The sequence below is a fragment of the Poeciliopsis prolifica genome, unplaced genomic scaffold, assembly GCF_027474105.1.
Source record: "Poeciliopsis prolifica strain line A6 unplaced genomic scaffold, Auburn_PproV2 SCAFFOLD002, whole genome shotgun sequence".
NCBI lineage: Eukaryota > Metazoa > Chordata > Actinopteri > Cyprinodontiformes > Poeciliidae > Poeciliopsis > Poeciliopsis prolifica.
Window position 1 is genome coordinate 23,942,698 of NW_026562377.1, and position 19,756 is coordinate 23,962,453.

Consider the following 19,756-nt stretch of genomic DNA (forward strand, 5'->3'; position numbering starts at 1 on the left):
GACCTGTACAACTGTATCTTATGGGCAGTGTATAGATGGAGGAGAAGAAAAGGGAGTGAATTTCTGCCAAAAAACTCAGAAATTTCTTAGGAACAACCAAGGAAATGTCGCAGTTTGAAAATCGACAATTTGCTGGAAAAATCTTTGAAATTTGAGTTTCGTCTCAGAACCTACATAGAGAAAACAAGAACATTTCTGAGTTTCACAAGTCTAAAATTTGAGATAATTTCGCAAACTTAGTTTTTTCCAGCAAATGTTTGACTTTTGAAACCCAGAAGTTTCCTTGCATTATTCTATAAAATTTTTAATATCTCAAAATTTCTGTTTTTTGTTGGAAATATGCCATTTCTTTTACTCATTAAACTGTTTGTTTTATTTTATATGTACAATATAAAATAAAACTTTGTTGTAGATCTGTGATTTAGACCTTAAAAATGTCATAAATTCAATCACAGTTTGTGTTTTAAGGCCTCTTGAACGTAGAAAAAACCTCCTGTGGACTCTGGGTTGTGGTTTAGTGCTTAACCACGGTGACCATATCTGGTACTGGTACCTATCGGCAGTCATTGAGGTGATTTGTATATATTATCACAAAGTAAAGCTTGACTCGGTCAAATTAAGCTTCTTATCTGCATTAATTTGCATTCTGGTCGGTGTGTCATGAAGAAGCGTGTTTCAAGTGCTCCTTTGGATCGACTTCTGGTCATTTTCATGTTCAGCTTTTAAACTACTAAAATGCAACCTGATAATTTGGAAGCAGTTCTTCTTTAAAACTTCTGCATCGCTTTGCAGAAGTGTTCGCATCCCTTATAACTAAAACCTTTACTGCGTTTTACTGGGATTTTTCTAAAAGCAGTGCATAATCGTATGATTTAGAGTCTTCACTCCTTTACTTGATTATTATTTCAATCATCGATTAAACGTTTCAACTAATCTGATTTCTCTGTTCCCCTCTGGTTTAGTGACTACAGCGACTCATCCCAGAACTCCAGGGGGTTTTACCCATCCAGCAACGGCACGGCGAGGGTCGGAGGTCGACAGAGCAGCCGGAACTTACCGGAACCCGACAGCCAAGACAAGAGGCCCAGGATGCCCTTCAGCCGCCCGTCTGTGCCAGCGGCTCCATCTCAGCTGCCCAAAGCCAGCTCCGTCTCCAGCCAGGACGGCCCGCCGGCCCCCTGCCAGCTGGTCAATCGGAAGGCTCGCAACGTCAAACAGCTGGACCTCCAGGGTCAAAGTTCACCTGGGTCGTCATTGCAGGAGGATCCAGAATACTCCAGCCTCATAGGAGCCATGGACAACGACCTCGATCGCCCAGAGTCGCTGGCCGCCGAGGCTCTACAGGACCAGAGCTCTCGATCCGTTCAAAGCAAAGGTACCGTCTTCTCGATGCGATTCGATGTCAGCCGGCTCAGCTCGGTTAAAAACCGCGGTTGTTTTATCTCCAGGGTTAGAATCCAAAGGGAAGCAGCGTTCAAAAATAAAAGTGCCAAGAAAGAAGGAAGAAAAGGAGAAAAAGCCCAGATTAAAGACTCAGGGAGACGAGCTGAAAGACAACCTGGCAGACAACGACGACAGCTCCTCCACCACCACAGAGACCTCAAACCCAGACGTGGAGACGAACCTCAAAGAGGTACGTGAGAAAAACACAAACTTACCAAGGATTTGGATTGTCTGATTTCTGCTGTGAATATCTTAGTGGACTTGAAACAAGACAGAAGACTTACAGGTAACTTTTCAGCAAAATATATGAGCTTGTTTAAGTAAATAATCCTTTAATATTGATTTTAAGAAGAACTAGTTTCACTGGCAGATAATTTTATATATAACAAGACATTTTTCCATGTTATAAGTAAAATAATCTGCTAGTGAAATTCGCACGACTCCTTAGTCGGTACACTGGGAAAAGGACTAAATTAAAATATTTTAACTAGAAATTAGTTGGGATTTTTTCATTGGAGTACTATAATACAGTTTCAATCGCAGAGTGAATATTTTCATAAATCCACTTAAATGCATAATTTCTGACAGGAACCAGTGAAAAAGAAAGGGAGGACGACAACTCCTGGGAAGACAAAAGAGGAAACTTCACATTTCTCAAGCAAACCCAAAGAAAGAAAACAAGAAGCTGCAAAGAAAGAGACTCAAACAGAGAAATCCAGGTTTGATTTATTTTTTTCTTTTACTAAAATGAGTTCGCTTTCGTTGGTTCATTCTTGACAAATCTTTATCGCTGCAGTTCTCTGGAGCTTCCATACGTAACGCCGCTGGAAAACAAGCAGCGCCGGAGCTTCGCATCCAAAGCTCTTCACCCCCTCATCTCAAAGACGAGACCGGCGCAGAAACAAAGACGTGCGTTCGGAGCGTTCGCATTCTGCTCCCGGTTTCCTTTGGGATTAGTTTGGTGACCCGTTTTCGTTTCTTTGACAGTAGACGGGAAGCCGGACGAGGGACGGCCCATGCTTTTAGCCAAGCTGTCGTCGAGCTCTTCCGTCCCAGAGCTGGGCCACAGCAGCAGCTCAGAGGGAGAGAAGGACTACGCTCCTCCCGAGTGGGACATCCCTCTTCCTATCAACAGCATGCGTGAGCGCACACTATAAACTGTCCTGATCCTTCCTGGAGTCGGTCCAAGTTCCAAATCATTCACCGCTTTTCTTCCCTTGTTTTTTTTTTCCCATGTTCAGAAGCAGACAGCCTCCAGCAGATCTCCCTGCAGACGTTAAACGCAGATCCTTTCCTGAAGCGGTCGTCCACCGCGGGGACCAGCTCCCCTCCGCCCACCTCGCCCAGCTTACTGTCCCGAGGCACCTACAGCAGCGTGCTGAACAGCACCAGGTCCGTGGCCTTCTGCGTTTGTGCAGTAAATCATTCATCTTTGTCCATATTCCGCTAATGTGGGCTAAAACAAAACATTTTGCATTGACAGGGTTTCCAATAAGAAATGCAATTAAAATCGCACGTGAATAAGCTTGTTTATGAGATAAGTCATTCCACATCATGGTGGCGACGGATGTAAACGGTTATATGAGATATATTGATAATTCAGCCATGATACTGGGGCTCATCATCTGAGGAGACGTTACTGTCTGATTCAGGCATCGAAGCCACAAACCTCATACTTGGTGGCGGCTACATGAAATTATAGTGGATGATTTTTCATGAGAGCTATGGATTTAACACATTCAAAACGCACAACTTTTTCTGAGAAAGCTACACGTTATATGAAAAAAAAACATCGCCCTCCTACTCCCTGTCGCCTTCTTTGTCGTTTCTGCCAGTAGTAACATCCAGTTGTAGATCATGTGACTTTTATGTGGAAAAAGGTGCTTCCATTGCAGTTTTGCAAAATACATATTTTCCGAAAAACCATCATCCTCGCGAAGAATGGTAACAAAAAGCGCAACTTTTTGTTGCCATGTTTCCATTAGGCACGTTTATTTTCACAATTTCAATTTGCTCAGTTTTATGATTCATGGAAACACAGCTACTAACATCATCTAATCATCACATAGAAACTGCATTTAATCACACTTTTGAATTAGCGGATCATTATTGATGCGCTTCTAAAAGAAACCTTGGAGAAAATAGCAAAAACTAACATTTCCCACAATATCAAAGGTTTTGTTTTTCATTTACCATAAATAACTGAAATTTATTGAGATCGAAATCAATCAGAACTCTTACTACTAGAAATTTCCCAATATATGAAAGCTCCTCGAATGGCCTAGTCAAAGGCCAGACCTAAACTAACAGACGAGAGTTGGTGGCAAGACGTAAAACCTTATGTTCAGGGATGTTCTCCATAAAATCAGACTGAGCTTCAACGATGTTTGTAAAGAAGGAAAAAAAAGTCACTGTAGATGTAAAAATGGCTCCAGGAAAACGTTTTAAGTGACCTAAACAAAGAAAGAGAAAAGACGTCAGAAACAAAGCCCAGCTTTATGTGGCACACAAAGCAGCGTTCTGCAGAAAGACAAACCCACACTGAAGCCTCACTGACCACTTCCTGTATTAGCAGACTTGTATTTCTGTGTTGCCACATCCTGATGCATCAGTCTGGCTTCTGAAGAAGCCATTTCATCCACTTTGACGAATGTGGTTTCCACGCACATTATCTCCTCCTCAGCTCCAACCCCTTTTACTTGTTGCTTTCTCTTTAATAACTGGTAGTGAGAGGGAGAGATGAGCGTATTGACTTGGTTCACAAACCGCTAATGGTGTCTGATAACTTGGTCGTTTCCTAAAGTTTTCTCTGTGCGCCTGGTTGCTTTTTGTGCTTTCCACACGCTGCCTTTTCATTCGACGCCATCTGCAAATACGGTGGTTACTTTGAGAACGTTTGATTCATTCAGATAATCACGTTTTCTGCACAATTAAATGTGAATAGAATGGGATGAAACGGGTCGATGTGCACGAACAAATGAACCCCATCATAATCCCTTGATGGGCAGACGCATACTTTTATATTTGAAAATTACTTTTATATTTGAAAATTATTTCATTACTATTTTTTGATGCATCTAGGCTTTGGGATTTTACGACACACTGCTTTATGAATATGCTGGATTAGTTTGATCATTCTTCTAAAGTCTTGCCTTTGTTTTGTGTCCCCAGTGAGCTGAACCAGAAAAAGGCCCCGGGAAATAAGCCGTCTGCTGGAGCGCCACTCCCAGGCAAGAACGGCAACCCCACCTTCGCCGCCGTCGCCGCAGGTTACGACAAAAGCCCAGGTGAGTTTGCAGCGAGCGCGGTAACTCAACCCCGACAGCAGCTGCGCTTCCGTTACAAATGTTGGAAAATCCACAATTGCGCCGTTTCCAATAACGAAGAAATTAAATGAAAATCACACATGACCCTTGTATTTGGAAGCGGCTACGCATATATGCAGAGTTTTTACAGAACAGCAACAGATTCCACCATTTTGAATGACAAACTCAACTTTTGATGGATCGTGTGCTGCTGCGATGCCAGTGCTGCTTTATACAAACCGGTTTGATGCTCAACGGTTTTTTGTGTGCGTGAAAAACGTGTTTTTTGGGGGGGGGAGGGTCTCATTTTGAGCGTTTCCACTAATTGAATCTATGATTGAAGGCATTGCCTCAGCAGTAAGGTTGACTGTTCTCTACAGGCGGTTCCGGCCTGGGAAAAGGCGACAACCAAGCCAAGACTCTGGCCAACATGATGTCAGTGGAAAGCGACAGCTCAGACAGGTATGGAGGAAAAAACAAACAAACACACATTCAGTCAGAAGCATCTATTCACCATTCCTAATTTTCTTCTTCCCTTTTCTCCCTTTCCTCCTGAAGTTCTGGATTATGGAGTCCGATTGACACGGCCAGCAGTCCAAACTACAAATCTGACAACTCTTTCTCTGCTTTCGGACCCAACAGCTCCTTCAACCTGACGCAGGGTACGTCACACGCCTGATCCCGAGCCAGTACCAGGATGTTGCCTAACATGGTTAGCCAGCCAAAGTCACGCTATGCGTTCTCGTGTTTCTGCTTTAGTTTTCAGTGGGATGAATCTCCCAAAGCCTTCAGAACCTAAGCCGAGCTGGCCCGAGTTCACCCCGGCCATCTGGGACATGCCCAGCAGCGACTCCCTGCACTCCTGGCCCAGCAGCTCCGGCTCGCCCACCGCCCCGACGGCCGTAAGCTCCCCGCCCTGCGGCGCTTTCCGTCACCGTCGTGGCTCGCTCTGTTCAGTGACTCCATTGTTTTTGTTCCGTTGTTTCTGCCACAGTCCTTCCTGGGAAGCACTTGCAGCCCGTGGTCTGCCACCACGCCCTTCAGCAACTCCATCTGGTCAACGGGCGCCGATTCCACGCTGCACTCATACTCTCCGTCGACCGGTTCGCCTGCTCTGACCACTCTGGTGAGCGGCGCCGCCGCCCCGTCGCAGTCGCCAACGACTCCCTCGGAGATGAGCAGGACCTTCAACCCCTGGAGCGCGTGGCTTCCGACCCTGAGCAGGCGCAGCTCCGAGCCCTGGCCCACCTCCTCTGATACCGGCAACTAAGCAGCAGCTGGCGAAAGTTACCTGTACGCTAAACGAGTCTTTTACTATGAGAAGCCCCGCCCCCTCCTCCAGACAGCAACGTCCCGGGGAGCCATGGATGAGCGCCACGTTTATTTCTCTGCAGCTTTTTTATTCCTGAGGGCAGGGATGCTAACTTTTTATTTGGGTTTGTTTTAACAGGAGACCCCTGAAATAAGCGCACTGTAAAAACACAATGTTCTGATTTCTATTGCAACTATCTTTGTATACTTGGAATACAAAAAAACAACAACTTATAAGTAACTTTTCAGCAAGATGAGTTAAGTTTTGAGCCAATCATTTCTTAATATTGAAGAAATCTTGCTGAGAAGTTGCTTGTAAGTTAGTTTTTTCTTATTTCAAGCGTACCGAGATATTTGCACTAGAAACCAGATGAAAATGTTTTTGCAGTGTGCAGATGGCATAGAAAGGCTATTAATGCTGCATTCCTTCTCAGAAACGTGGCAGAACCGCTCAAGGTTTAGTATTAAGTAACTTATTTGAAGCCACATTTCAGCTCAGTTCTTATTGGTTTCTTAATTTAAAAAAGAAAAGAGGTTTGTTTCAGAGGCCAAAACTTAGATTCATTCACATCGGGATCATTGCACTTTGCTTTTTATTCAGCAGAAGGGATCTTTAAAAAAATAAATAAATCTAAAATTGGATTAGTATTGGATATTTTGGTTGTTTTCTATACCCATCCCATAAAAGTTTTAGGAACATTTATGTTGTCCATTTTCAAAGTGGAATTATTTGGTCTAGAGATCAAGTAAAACTAAATTCCTCAGTTTGGGGTTTGAACTGTATTCTTGTCGCCTTTGTTTGTCTGCAAATTTAATTAAAGGATTTCAGCAGAAAATCTGGGTTTTCCTCTTGATTCTTTTTTTTTTTTTTTTGTAGTGTGTCCATTCATTTGCTGTGAATTGGCACCAAATAGATAAACTAAATTGAATTTTTTTGTACAAAGAATTTTCTTAGAATAACAGGAATATGTTCATAATGTGATCATCCACCTCGAGCATCACAAGTACAGCTTTGGAAACAGTTTTTAAATGTTTTGTCGATTACAAATCTGACAAATCATCAGCACAAATGATCACACCACGGATATGAATAAATTAAAAACTTTTTTAAAAAAGCTGACAATGGATCAAATTTTCTTCACCTTTATCAGACGTCAGTGATTACAGGAACACAGAGACATCTCTTACTGGTTCACGTTTTTTTTTACCCAGGCTGAATAAAGTCATTGAGGACAACTCTATTTTTTTATTGTATTTCTTTTTGTTATTCGACTTTTTGACTAGTTTCGCTTATAAATTCCAAGTTTTGAAATCGTTCTCAAACCGTGGCTGATCCGATTAGCAATGTTGGACCGCTGTCATTTTGAACAGAACTAGAGGAGTGCTAACTTCTCTGCAGACCCCACACATCCTGGACACAAGCTTCTTAAACCTTTTACCTTCAGGTCGGCAGTCATTGCAGAAACCAGCCAGTTTCTTCCCCCAATCTGTCTTTTATGAACGTGATGAACACCTCGCAGCCAGAGCAGTCTGCAACTCCGAAATATTATCTTTTTAAACTTTGTACGCGAAACCAAAGTCAATTCCTTGTTTATGAACAGAAACAGAAGATTTATCCTCTCAAATAAACAAAAACGGAGCAACAATTGCATTTCATTTTCCATCAGTACTTTTATGTGCATTTAAGTGCATTTATTTGATCATAATCAGTTCTTTGTGTTTTTGTAGAATAAGGTGGGAAGAATTGATGATGCATTGAATTCCTGAAGGCATGTCCCATTCCTCTGGGATATTTTAATAAGTCCTTTAAGCACTTGAGGGCAGAGTAACCCATCAGCCTTGCTCTGGTTATGAGGAAACATCTTTAGATTTTTGCTTATGAAATACTGTCTGGAATCTGGCCTGGTGCTGCCAGGGTGCAGCTGTAGGTTCTGTGCTGTTCCTCTTCCTCAAAGAGATAAAAACATGTCAGCATAAATGATGCAACAATTCATGCTTCGGCTGCAGCGCTACCGGGTGTCTGCTGCCCTCTGCTGGAGCACTGAGGAAAAACTACACCTCTTGGAATCACTTGTAGAAGAACTTGGATACAATTTAACATCTAGAACTGATTTTTATTTATTTATTAATTTTTACATGTGATTTAAATCCTTATGTTATATTTAAGACACTTGGAATTTTTTTTTTAAATAAAGTGTCCAACACCAGAGTTTTTTAAATGAAATGGCTTTAACAAGTAATTCTAAGAATAACATGGCAGATTAAGACTGTAAAAAAATATTTTTTAAGGGTGATTATTTTCACTGAAATATTATATTTTGTTTAACTAGAAATAGGAAACGCAACATTTTGTCTTTCAAGGTGACCCATGTTTGTTTTAGGTTTTCAGCGTATTTCCCTGTATGAAACGGTCCCGCAATTATTTACAAACCTACAAATATGACACAAAATGAGCATTCGCTGTGGTAATGATTGGGCCTTCATGTGCAGGACCTTGTTGCATTGGTCCAAACTCTGACCCAGACGATGATGGTACACAAAGAAAAAAAAAAAAAAAACTATTTTTTTATCCTTGTAAATTTTGAAGGCATTGTCAGCAGAAAAACAAACCTTGCGGCAGAACAGGTCACTTCCTCCGCGGTTGTTTGAGGGAGTCCATTAGGAGCCGACCAAACTTCTCCACGTCACATTTAGTCATGACCCTCACAGCGTGGCTCTTCTTCAGAGACTCGGTGCGGTCCAGCACCAACATGCCGCGGCTCATGGAGCCCTGCAGCTCCACGCGCACCGGGCACTCAACGCTCTCCAGCACCGTGCTGCCGTCCACGCAGGCCGCCATGGCGTAGGAGTCGTAAGAGACGAAGCCAGGCCCGAAGTGCACGTCTCTCTTTTTCTTCATGGCTTCTTTGGAGTAGGCCCAGCACTTTGACGTCACCGTCTTCATGAAGCGGGCCGCCGGGGAGTCCTGGTTGACCAGTTCTTCAAAGAACTCCTGTGAAACAACGGGTCACATGACGGGTCACACGACTGCGCTTTAAATGCAGGTTGAAAAGAGAGGAGTACATTTCTGCCAAAAAAAACCCCCCAAAAACTGTGGCATTTTTAGATAAAAGTTAGGAATGTTCCAAATGATTCCAAATGTCAAAAGTTTGAGAGAAAAACAAATTTTTATATTAATCACAGAAATATTAATCTGTGATTAATTTCAACATTTGAGTTTCAAAAGTAGATTTTTTTGTTTTTGGGGCAGAAATGTACTCCTTTTCAAATCTATATACCCATAATATACCATCGTTACATCATCATCCAGTCTAGTTTTCATTTGCAATACCTCGCAAATATGCCCCTTGAACTTTTCTTATTTATGGCAAAGGAAACACTTATGGAGCGTAAAATCGTTTAACAAGACATTCTTTGACCAGCCTACCCAAGTCAGGGCATTTCTGCCTGAGTATTCCCATGTAGCGAGGTAAGTAGGGCAGACGAAGTCTTCTAGAACAATGTATGCTGACTCTGGATCCATTGCAAAGTTGAACTCTGCACAGACGGTCGCGTTCCCCTTCCCTGCAGTGACAGAAAGCAGCGTTTTGAGGCCAGTCGTCTCACACGTGGCTGCATTTGGACTCCTGCTCCCCTACCCTCCATGTTTCCTCCCATGATGAAGAGCTCTCTGAGCTTTTGGGGAAAACGTGGATCCAGTCTGACGGCCAGCGCCAGGTTGGTGAGCGGGCCCAGGGCCACCAAGGAGACCTGTGGGGGTTCAGGGTTTAGAAGCGCCAGAGTAGCCCACACACAGAGAAAAATACCGGGACTTCTCACCTGATTCTCATATTTAGACGCCAGTCTGATCATGGCATCGACAGCGTGCTCCTGCTGAATTTTCTCCTTCCACTGAGGATCTTTGTCCTCTATCACATCCCCAAGTCCGTCACCTCCAAAGTGGTCACTGAATGGGCTACTGAGTCCAACAAGAGGACCTGCACTGCCTTGAAACACTGGAATCTGCAGGAAAGGACGGGAAATGGAAAGCCATCAGAACTCTAAACCTTTAATCTGAAACATTGGACTGTAATTCTTCTTCAGGTTCTGCTCCGGCAGACGTACTCCCTGCCGCTCGCAGACAGAGAGAACCCGTAAAACGTTCTGACACACGTTCTCCACCGAGGCGTTCCCAAACACGCAGGTCACGGCCAGGACCTCCAGGTTGGGCGCCGCCAAGGCCATCATTACGGCCTGAGCGTCGTCGATGCCGCAGTCTGTGTCGATGATCACCAACTTGTTTGCCATGGTTCACCTTGTTGCGATCCTGGACACACAAAACATAGCAAGAACTAAATCAGTGGGGGGGTTGGCTCCAGTGGCCTTCATTTGAAAGTAGTTCGACAGGAAAGAGGGCAAGGAGAGGGAGTCGAAAACATGCAGCAAATGTCCCTGGGCTGGAAATCGATCCTGCGACTCCTGCCATGAGGACTAAGGCCTCCATTCGTGGATCATTCGTGGTGTGGTGCTGCGCCACCACAGCTCCCCCCAAATTGGTGTCATTTTTCAAAGTTTATCTTAAAGGTGTAAACATGAAGCAAACATTCATGGAAAGGAAAGAATTCTAGGTTTTATGTAATCGTTGTCAAATTAAGTCTAAACAATTATGCAAACATCAGCAGTTGCCTGGGAGGGTCAAGATGCTAGGGGCATCATAAAATAATTTATGGACACACAACTCTGTATGTACTACAGACGAAGGTACCTATACTTGAAAAAGCACTCTGTCATGGGATGCACTATGCCAAGTTCATTTATCATATAACACTTATGGCGCATTCAGACCAGCCATGTTTAATCCGCTTTCATAGAACTCTAGTTTGTTTGCTGAGAAAGTCCGGTTTGTGAATGCGAAGTGAATTTCTGACGTGGCCTCTGATCGGCTGAAAATATAAATCTCAGTTCGGTTGAAGTGAACTCTGGTTTTGAATGCGTGTGTGGACAGGAGCGCGTTCCACAGACAGGATGCGGACCACAGCAACCTGGGCATTCCGGTATAGCACTAAACTCATGTTTAGTGCCATGAGTCTAGTGCTATAGCTCCTTTACCAAAGACAGAAAAGAAACCCACAGGCTGCTGAAAATCTGACACCACTCCATTTACAATGTCTTCTTCTGAGGTTCTTCTGTCATTTCCTTCAGTGGTTCTTGGTGCAACGCCACCGCCTGCGAGGAGGTGCCCACATCTCGGCAAACACATGGTAGATTTAGATTTAAATCTAGATTTAGATTTAAATCGACCATTTAACTGTTTCAACTGACAGTGACAGGAAATGCATCAACCTTTATTTTTAGTCCATTATCTCGCCAAAGAAGTTTTGACTCAACAGTTTAAGAGCTTAAAACTTTCCTAGATCTCTGAGGCCTTGAAGGTCACTGAAGAGTGCACTGTCTGATAAAACATTAAACCACAAGTGTAGTCTTTTTGGTTACGCAGCTAATGTTTGATCCCAGTGTTGGAATGATTTTCTGCACAGGCACACTAAGATGTCACACCTACTAATTTACAATTTCCTGATAAAATCCTTACAGATGAAAGAGAACATGATACACATTGTCACTTTACATTACATTACGTTTCCTTGCAAAAGCATCCATCGAAAGTCTTCATGTATTTATGCGCCCATAAATATCCACATATTTTAGATGTAGACTAACAAACCACCACATAACTGAAAGGTAGCAAGAAAATGACTGAATGCATTATTTCCCACTTTTTGTCTAATAAAAATCAAGTGTTTTGTGTGAAAATGTCTACTGCATTTTATTCTGACTAATCTTGAAAAGTTACTTTATTTCTAAATAAATTGGGATCTATGCATTGTTTTTCCTTTCAATAACATACATTTCAGTTTATGGTTGTATGTTAACAAAAATGGACGAGAAGTCCAGATGCATAATTGTAAGCAGAACCCAGTCTCTGAGAGCTCTCACAAATTATGATTTGCTGTGCCGCAGCTTGAAAATGTTAATAAACTTAGCATTTTGCCAATTTGAAGTTGTTTGAGGAAGTATAATACGTTCTATCCTATACCAACACTGTTTAAGAAGTATTGCCAGTAAACACCTGACTTACCTCAGTGCATGTATGGTCTAAACACCCACTTGAGTTCTGTCTTGTGATTGGTTTAAAAATGTGGAACCGCTGCAACACGAGCGGATGGCGGGGAGTGAGAATCGACCACAGTGACGTGCAAATACCACCTTTTTTAAATTCAACGTGATGAAAAATTCATATTATTCAAACGAAAAAGTCTTGAGATGTTAGATAGATGTGCGTGTATTATTCCTGTCCCACGTATTCTTAATTTTATTCAGAGATACTTGTCCGGCTCCCCCCACCATTTTGTCTGTAGAATGGTACGGTCCTGGGAGCCTGCTCCGGAGGAAGATACGGGTCAGCGGGGCGAAGTAACAGGATTCTCAGCGTTAATTGTTTACGGTGGCGGACTTATTGCTTGGTAAATGTCAATGTAAAATGGCGAACACTTAGCTGACCTCCGGGGTCCCTAGAAACAGCCGAGGGAACAAAAAGCCCACCACGCCTGACGAGAGGGTATTGGTTTTGCCAGCTAACTCCAGAGTAGGAGGGATGTAGCTGCGCTCGTTCAGCTGCGGCTTCACAGGTGACATGATGTTTAGTTAATGTTTAATAGCCGCACAGCTACACCAGCCGGGCTAGTCGGGCTCTTTCTCTCGTTTCCTAATCCGCGACTTGGGTTAAAGGTGACGTATTGTTAAATTGTTGTCATTATATTGCTTTGCTGTGCGATAAACAACCGGGTCGGGTCTGTTTTCATGTGTTGAAAGTAACCTCAGCGTGAGGAGTCTGACACATCACCTCCATCTTTCCTCCAGCTTTGCTCTGTTGTCCCCAGAGGAGACGCCCTCATTCTCGTTCGCCTCCGTCCTCCGTCGCCTGCACGCCTGCATCCTCCGATGCCGAACACGTCAGAAGGTCAAGGAGCGAATCTCCCCCGGCCCGCGGAGCGGTCGGAGCTGCAGAGGCCCGCGGATGGGGAGGAGGAGGAGGACCACGGGCTGATCGGCTCTCTGGCCCGGGACGCCGCGAGGCTGAGGCGGGCTTCGAGTGCTGAGCTGCACCTACAGTGGACCTGCCCGGTCACGCACTCCCGGGAAAAGTTCTACACGGTCTGCTCCGACTACGCTTTGCTCAACCAGGCGGCCTCCGTGTACTGCTGCCCGCCGAAGGTGGCCAGGAACAAGCAGGAGGACGGGGCCCCGCTCGGGAAGCCCAAAGCCTCCTCGGACTTCAGCGGCGGTCACACTGGAGGGGGTCCCGTGGGGTCGGACGGGGACTGCGACGTGGATGAGATGTCCTCCGGCCACGCTAAGCCTCTTCTGGCCTGGGAGATTGACACAGCGGACTTTAATACTGTATTCACTAGGAAAATAAGAACCAGTAAGCTTACCATCATTGTCTACTTTAATTGGCTGTATGGTCGTTAAGCTAGTTAAACAACTTCCATATCAACTCTATTCTTACTGGACAGTGTGTGATCCAGTAATCTTGTGCCCTATTTTTTTCAGGCAATGGGAAGAAATGCAGCTCTAAGAAGATGAGGGCCTCAGACAGACCCAGCAGGAATCTGCAGGATGTTCCTGTTCATGCATCACTGGAGGAGATCAAACAGAGGAAAGTGCTGGACCTCAGAAGATGGTAACATTGAACTCTGTTCCTTTGTTGTCTTAGCAGAAAACTTGCAGATCCTGTTACGGTCTTTAAAATGTATCACATTGTGCCAATTTATAGGAGAAATATTATGTAAAATCAACTTCTTTTTTTTTTTTTTTTTTAGCTCCACATCATTATAATGTTTTTCCTTCATCCAAAACATAACTGGAGTGTTTATCTTGGTTCTTTCAAGCATGTGTGAGAAATCCTTTGATTTCCATGACTTCTGCTCAGCTGTGAAAAACACCTGATTGGGCCTAGCTCCGCCTTTGAGACGCAGCTCCTCCTCCCAGCTGCAGTTTCCTCACTCCGATCCTTCAGACTAGCCAGCAGAGACATGTTGTGACGACTTCCTGAAGGCGGAGTCTCAGAAAGAGCAGAGGTTTTTAAAGTGACAGAGGCCTAATTTCAAGGCGTTAACATTTCTTTGAAATCATATTTGATATGTACAGCATTTTATAACAACTGAAGTTAACACAGTTACTTGATTGTTCTATGAAATGGCACCATGTGCCTGAAAAATGCACAAAACTTCCTCCTTAAAGCCTCCAACGTTGTGATATTTTGGTGGAATTTGATGCGACAGACCAACAAAAATTGGTGAAGAGGAGAAAATCTGATGCATGGTTCTCAAAAATCCTTTGCAAATAAAACATCTGAAAAAATATTGTATGTATTCAGCTATTCTGAGACAAAACCAGCTGAAAGTCTTTGTTTGGGATGTCTCTACCAGCCTGGAGACTGAAATCTTTTGCCTGTTTTGCTGATCATGATGCTGCTGCCGCCACCATGTATCATAATGTGATAGTATTTTCTTGGTGATATGCACCGTTGAACATCGATGTGATGCAAAATTACCTTAGAGTTTCTTCAAGCCCCAACATTTAAAAATATAAAACCATAAAGCAGCATTGGTTTTGCAGCTACTACCCTGCGACCTTTCATGGAAACAGACGGGAGGCCGATTTCATTTTGCAGGAGACAAAAAAAAGCTTCATTTGCATAATTTCCTAGAAACCTTAAAGCAGGTTTATGAGAATCATTAGTGCTGACAGGGGTCAGAGGTGTGAACCGCAGGTCAGAATTTGAGCCGCTCTACCTGCTTCGTGTGAGACGACGTCTCTCCGTGATGTTAACCCTTTACGTCTCTGTTCCTGCAGGTACTGCATCAGCCGGCCGCAGTACAAGACGTCTTGTGGCATCTCCTCTCTGGTGTCCTGTTGGAACTTCCTGTACAGCACTCTGGGTGCAGGAAGGTGAGCGGCTTGAGTCGCTCCGGTCTCGTTTAGTGTTAGACTCCTGAATCCCGTCCGTACTTTCAATATCTAATCAAGTCAGCTTTGCATCAAGAAGACCCGAATTATGCTCAGATGCATTTTTAGAACCCAGACCTGCCGATTCCAATTTTTTTTGTAGTGAGTGCGCTAAATTGACCGAAAAAGTCACTAATCTGGCAAACAGCGGGGTGACTGCTAATCCAAGACCAAGTCTGTGGGCAGAGACACTGTCACATCTTGACTCAGGAAGCCTTGAATCTACGCAAAATTAAAATGAAGACTATGGACCATCAGGGTTAGTCCTGAGTTCAAACAATAAGACAACAACATCGGCATGCTGTTGTTAAATGCTCCTCCGTGAGCCTAGCTCTTTATCCTGTTGAACCAATATGGAGGGCATAAAAGCAGGAGTAAGAAGAACCTTAAACTGCTTGAAAACCAAACTACTTGTAACCAAATCCAGCCATGTCACTGTGAAGTATAGAGATCTCTTTTGGGCAGTGATGATTGACGCTAGACGATAAATTATGGGGGTTTTCTTTCTGGGTCATGACATTTCCATTGAGTTAACAGTTGGAACTACTCAGCAGCATCAATCCAAAGTAAAGCGATTTCGGTTGTATGTGAAAAAGAAATAATAGGGGAATCCATTCAGGTAGAAACTTTTTAGAATATTTCACTCATTTTTCGTTGGTCCTGGTCAGTATGTACTTGTTAGGTGAATGCCAAGTTTACTCGATCTTGAGAAAGCTGCGCCTCACAAGCTGCCTGGTTGTGTAAGCAATATGGAGTTGTACTTGCTGAATATGAAAGTTTTATGTGTGAAAACAGTCAACTCCGTTTAACGTACTGTTCGTTATTTGCTTGGCCAGCCTTTCACCCATCTCTCAGGAGGAGGCGCTGCATATTCTGGGCTTCCAGCCGCCTTTCGAAGACATCAAGTTCGGCCCCTTCACTGGGAATGCCACGTTGATGCGGTACACAAATGGTTTCCCTGCTAGTTTTTAGCAAAAGAAAAGTATGTATTAGACCTTCTTAAACGGTCCCCAACTCCTCCTTACAGGTGGTTCAGGCAACTCAACGACAATTTCCGAGTGCGAGGTTGCTCCTACATTTTGTACAAACCTCACGGTAAACACAAGACGGCTGGAGAAACGGGTGAGTCTCCCGCCTGCGGATACCTGCTGGAGGAGTGGTGTTGGAGGAGTAACAGCTGCTCTCTGCTCTGTAGCTGAAGGTGCGCTGTTGAAGCTGACCCAAGGCTTGAAGGATGAGTCCATGGCCTACATTTACCACTGTCAGAACCATTACTTCTGCCCAGTGGGCTTCGAGGCTACGCCACTGAAAGCGGCAAAGGCCTACAGGTTGGTCATGTGACTCTTCATCTTGTAGAAGAATGCCATCACTTAAAGCTTCTCTGAGTCCAAGATCCACCCAAAGACCTTTGGTCAACATCCTCATAAGAGACTGACTGCTTGTCTCCTGTGTGAAGGGGTCCTCTGCCCACAAATGAAATGGAGCACTGGATCTTAATCGGCGAGCCCAGTAGGAAACATCCAGCGATCCACTGTAAAAAGTAGGTTTCTCTTCGGTTCAGTAGGGAAATGTAACCATCTCTGTTGCTGAGCTGCTGATCAGGACCTTCTCTGTGCAGGTGGATGGACATTGTGACCGACCTCAACACGCAGAATCCAGAGTACCTGGACATCCGCCACACAGAGAGGGGACTGCAGCACCGCAAGACCAAAAAGGTTCCTGTCCTAACGCTTGACACATTTTCATTCCTGCAGTGGCTGGATAAGTCGGGATATTGCGAATGATTTTAGTTATTATTCGTAATATCAGATCTGTATTAGTATTGAAAGTATTTTTCTCTCTTTCATCCTTCCTTCATGACTTCTTTCCTGCCTGTTTGACATCCTGTCCTACTTCCTGCCTTCATGTCCAACTTGCTTGACTCTTCCTTCCCACCTAATTTCCTTTCCCCCTTTTTTCCTTCCTGTGTCTTTCCTTCCTTCTTTCCCTTTTCCTTTTATTTGCTACTATGCTCCCTTCGTTTCTTCCTTCCTTTCTTTGTTTCTATCCTTTTTTCCTTCCTTCCATCCTACTTTCCTTTCTTTTTTGCCTTGTCTTCCTTATTTCTTTATTTCCTGCTTTACTTTCTTCCTATCCTATTTTGTTCTTTTCTTCTTTTTGACCATTTTTTCTGTTACCACTGTTTTTTTATTTTTTGTTGAGCATAGGCCTCCTTTTCAGTCACCATAATCTTTGGTTCTTCCTATACTAAAATGAGTTTGCTTGTTTTAAATCAAACTTTAATAGCCAATAATAACAGAGGTACGATGTAGGAGCCCTGCTGCGTTCTGCATTGAAGTGATGTCTCTCTGAACACCGTGTGTGACAGGTGGGCGGTAACCTGCACTGCATCATGGCCTTCCAGAGGGTGAACTGGCAGAAGCTCGGCCCGTGGGCTCTAAACCTGGAGAATCTGCGCCACGACTTCCAGCAGCCGGCCTCGGACCGAGCCCAGGGCAGCGTGGCCGACGACTCGGAGGAGAGGACGCCGTCCAAGCGTCTGGCCCAGCTGGGGCGCTCGCAGAGCATGGGGAGTCAGAAGGACACCTGCAGCTGGAAACGGCTGTCCAACACCACAGAATACAGACAGAGGAGCTCCCCAGAGAGCGACCTGGAGGAGGACATCACAGACTGAGACGCTTCCTGTGGACATGCAGGAGCGGGACGTCATGACAACCTACGACGAAACCCAGAGCTGGCGATTCTAAAGGATAGGCCCCCTAAAAAACCTTGCAAAGTGTTGGTTCAACTCATTAACAGTTTTTGTTTGTAGTTTTTGGAAATATTTAAATAGAGTTTAAAGGCTTTTGTTGGTGTTGGGCATTCCTTTGACCTCATCACATCGAAAATCCCTTTTCCTGTCTTGTGTCCCCACAAGCGCAAACAGTCCCCGAAGCTGTGACTTTATATTTCCGGTTTCGGGAGTGGCGCAAAGGCTACAGCAGCTTCAAAATATATGTTTCCACTATTTTATCGTAGCACTGCCAAAGGATTTCCTTGATTTCCACAAGGAAATGAAGGGAAGGAGGTGAACCAAGACTTCTCCAGCCACTGGAAGAAGACAAATTCCAGTCCGAATAGAAGCCCAACCGGTTGGAAAATCACATCCAAACTTTTTTTCAATCAGCTTTGGAACTTGCACTGACATCAACACTCTTCAGAGTGAAAGGTATTACTGAATGAAGACTCAATCTTAACTGTTGATGGATGGGAAATACAGATGCCAACACGGTCAGCTTTTGCAACATTCATAAAAAATAAGGACAAATTATGAGGAGGAAAGAATTTACTACAACAGTGTATTAGGGCTATTGTATATGGAGAGAGAAAAGAACATGTCAGGAGTTTTCAGAGTAATGTCAGAAATGTTCTTGAAAGATGAGGAAATTTCTGAATTCTAAATGTCAAAACTTTGAGAGAAAAAACACAAATTTTGAGATTAATCTCAGAACATTTATAGAAAAAACAAGGAAAATTCTGAGTTTGAAAAGCCAAACATTTTCCACTTTTTGAAACTCAAAATTTCCAAGTTTTTTTCTAGGAAATTTAAAACTTAATTTTTTTTTTAAAGAAAAAATCTGAGATTACTCTGAAATGTCTTTTTCCCATCTACAATGAAAAGTGTTTGGTAAAGTTTCAGAAGTAAACACCGAGTTGCATCAACACTTGTGAAGGTTTAAAAACTTACTTTAAACCCTAGTCTCTTTTTTTTTTTGTTTTTTTTTTTTAGTTCAATCACCCCTGAATGCAAAATGCCTACATTCACCACTGCTGCTCTTAGCCATCATCTCTTTCGTGGACACATAGGGAGATGTTCCAGGTCTTTCTCTTCACCTCAACCCAGCCGCAGTGGTACTGTTGGCTTCATATCGAGCCAGTTCTGCCTAGAAAACGCACAACAGCATTACCCACAATCCCGTTTGGTTCAGAAATGACGCACCAACAGGGTTTATTGTACAACGGAAATGTCTCCCTCCTGGTTCGCAGTGGTTTAGTTCAGTGGAAATGGCGTCGTCAAAGTGTTGTGAAAATGGCCAGTGTTCTGTGATTCGTGAAATCCTCTGGTAACAGATATGTGGATCATCATGTGTTTTTTTTTTTTTTTTTTTTTTTTTTAAGAGATATGACATATGTGTCACATCTCTTTAAAAATGTGATCCTCACGTTGTTAATTTCTGTGAACACGGTTTGGTTTGCAGCCATCTGTGCTTCAGCTAACACAGACGTGATTAAGCAAGCCTGTTCATATGGGATTCTCCTAGTTATTTTACAATAAAATCTTGATTTTATTTAATTTTTTTAAAAACACCATGAAGCTGTCCCATTTCTCTCTCTACAAGTGACAGTGCCGTGCAGAAGTATTCACACCTGGCTACAACAGTGCATTATACTGAGATTTTATGTTAGACCAATGAATGCAAAACAGTGCAGACTTGTATAGTGGAAAGTAAACAGGAAGATGTCTTAACCAGGTTCGTGCGTAAAGAGACTTATACTGTTGTTCTGCCATGAAAATCAACAAAGAACAAGCTCTTGACCAAACTATTCTGATTTATTTATAATCCTGATGGGTTTAATTTTGAATAAAAGGTTTGTTTTTGATGAAGGAA

General features: G+C 43.5%; 3 protein-coding genes across 14 annotated transcripts in view; 2 read left to right on the forward strand and 1 right to left on the reverse strand.

Annotated features, from left to right (window-relative positions):
- The window catches only part of tmem131 (transmembrane protein 131), a 33,979-nt gene extending 27,084 nt beyond the window's left edge, over positions 1 to 6,895 (forward strand). For 2 of the 3 annotated variants that reach the window (XM_055019968.1, XM_055019986.1), the window contains 11 exons: positions 963 to 1,375; positions 1,449 to 1,633; positions 2,032 to 2,162; positions 2,240 to 2,352; positions 2,431 to 2,583; positions 2,685 to 2,835; positions 4,615 to 4,730; positions 5,129 to 5,210; positions 5,307 to 5,410; positions 5,508 to 5,650; positions 5,743 to 6,895. In XM_055019968.1, coding sequence (XP_054875943.1) covers positions 963 to 1,375; positions 1,449 to 1,633; positions 2,032 to 2,162; positions 2,240 to 2,352; positions 2,431 to 2,583; positions 2,685 to 2,835; positions 4,615 to 4,730; positions 5,129 to 5,210; positions 5,307 to 5,410; positions 5,508 to 5,650; positions 5,743 to 6,018 — 1,867 coding nt within the window. In that variant the 3' untranslated portion in view covers positions 6,019 to 6,895. The remainder of the gene's footprint in view (positions 1 to 962; positions 1,376 to 1,448; positions 1,634 to 2,031; positions 2,163 to 2,239; positions 2,353 to 2,430; positions 2,584 to 2,684; positions 2,836 to 4,614; positions 4,731 to 5,128; positions 5,211 to 5,306; positions 5,411 to 5,507; positions 5,651 to 5,742) is intronic. The other variant, XM_055019976.1, reaches the window with a different exon arrangement.
- On the reverse strand, positions 2,796 to 13,037 carry si:ch211-201h21.5 (uncharacterized protein LOC555526 homolog). 6 transcript variants are annotated; one of them, XM_055020227.1, is made up of 6 exons: positions 12,940 to 13,037; positions 10,164 to 10,365; positions 9,698 to 10,061; positions 9,487 to 9,623; positions 8,670 to 9,051; positions 2,796 to 3,896 (listed from the first exon to the last, which is right to left on the reverse strand). In XM_055020227.1, exons 2-5 carry the CDS (start codon positions 10,344 to 10,346, stop codon positions 8,686 to 8,688), a joined length of 1,050 nt encoding a protein of 349 aa, XP_054876202.1. In that variant the 5' UTR covers positions 10,347 to 10,365; positions 12,940 to 13,037; the 3' UTR covers positions 2,796 to 3,896; positions 8,670 to 8,685. The 6 variants fall into 6 exon arrangements, with proteins under 6 accessions (XP_054876202.1, XP_054876208.1, XP_054876213.1 ...); XM_055020233.1 differs by lacking the exon at positions 2,796 to 3,896 and adding an exon at positions 6,885 to 8,007; XM_055020238.1 differs by lacking the exon at positions 2,796 to 3,896 and having other exon boundaries at positions 8,168 to 9,051; positions 9,698 to 9,809; positions 9,879 to 10,061; positions 12,940 to 13,036.
- On the forward strand, positions 12,465 to 19,748 carry LOC129351245 (basic immunoglobulin-like variable motif-containing protein). Of its 5 annotated transcripts, none has more exons than XM_055020157.1 (10): positions 12,465 to 12,724; positions 12,957 to 13,521; positions 13,650 to 13,779; positions 14,955 to 15,050; positions 15,944 to 16,048; positions 16,135 to 16,229; positions 16,303 to 16,435; positions 16,564 to 16,647; positions 16,726 to 16,822; positions 17,476 to 19,454. In XM_055020157.1, exons 2-10 carry the CDS (start codon positions 13,038 to 13,040, stop codon positions 17,779 to 17,781), a joined length of 1,530 nt encoding a protein of 509 aa, XP_054876132.1. In that variant the 5' UTR covers positions 12,465 to 12,724; positions 12,957 to 13,037; the 3' UTR covers positions 17,782 to 19,454. The 5 variants fall into 5 exon arrangements, with proteins under 5 accessions (XP_054876132.1, XP_054876127.1, XP_054876143.1 ...); XM_055020152.1 differs by having other exon boundaries at positions 12,977 to 13,521; XM_055020168.1 differs by having other exon boundaries at positions 12,465 to 12,559; positions 12,977 to 13,521.
- The last annotated feature ends 8 nt before the right edge of the window (positions 19,749 to 19,756 follow it).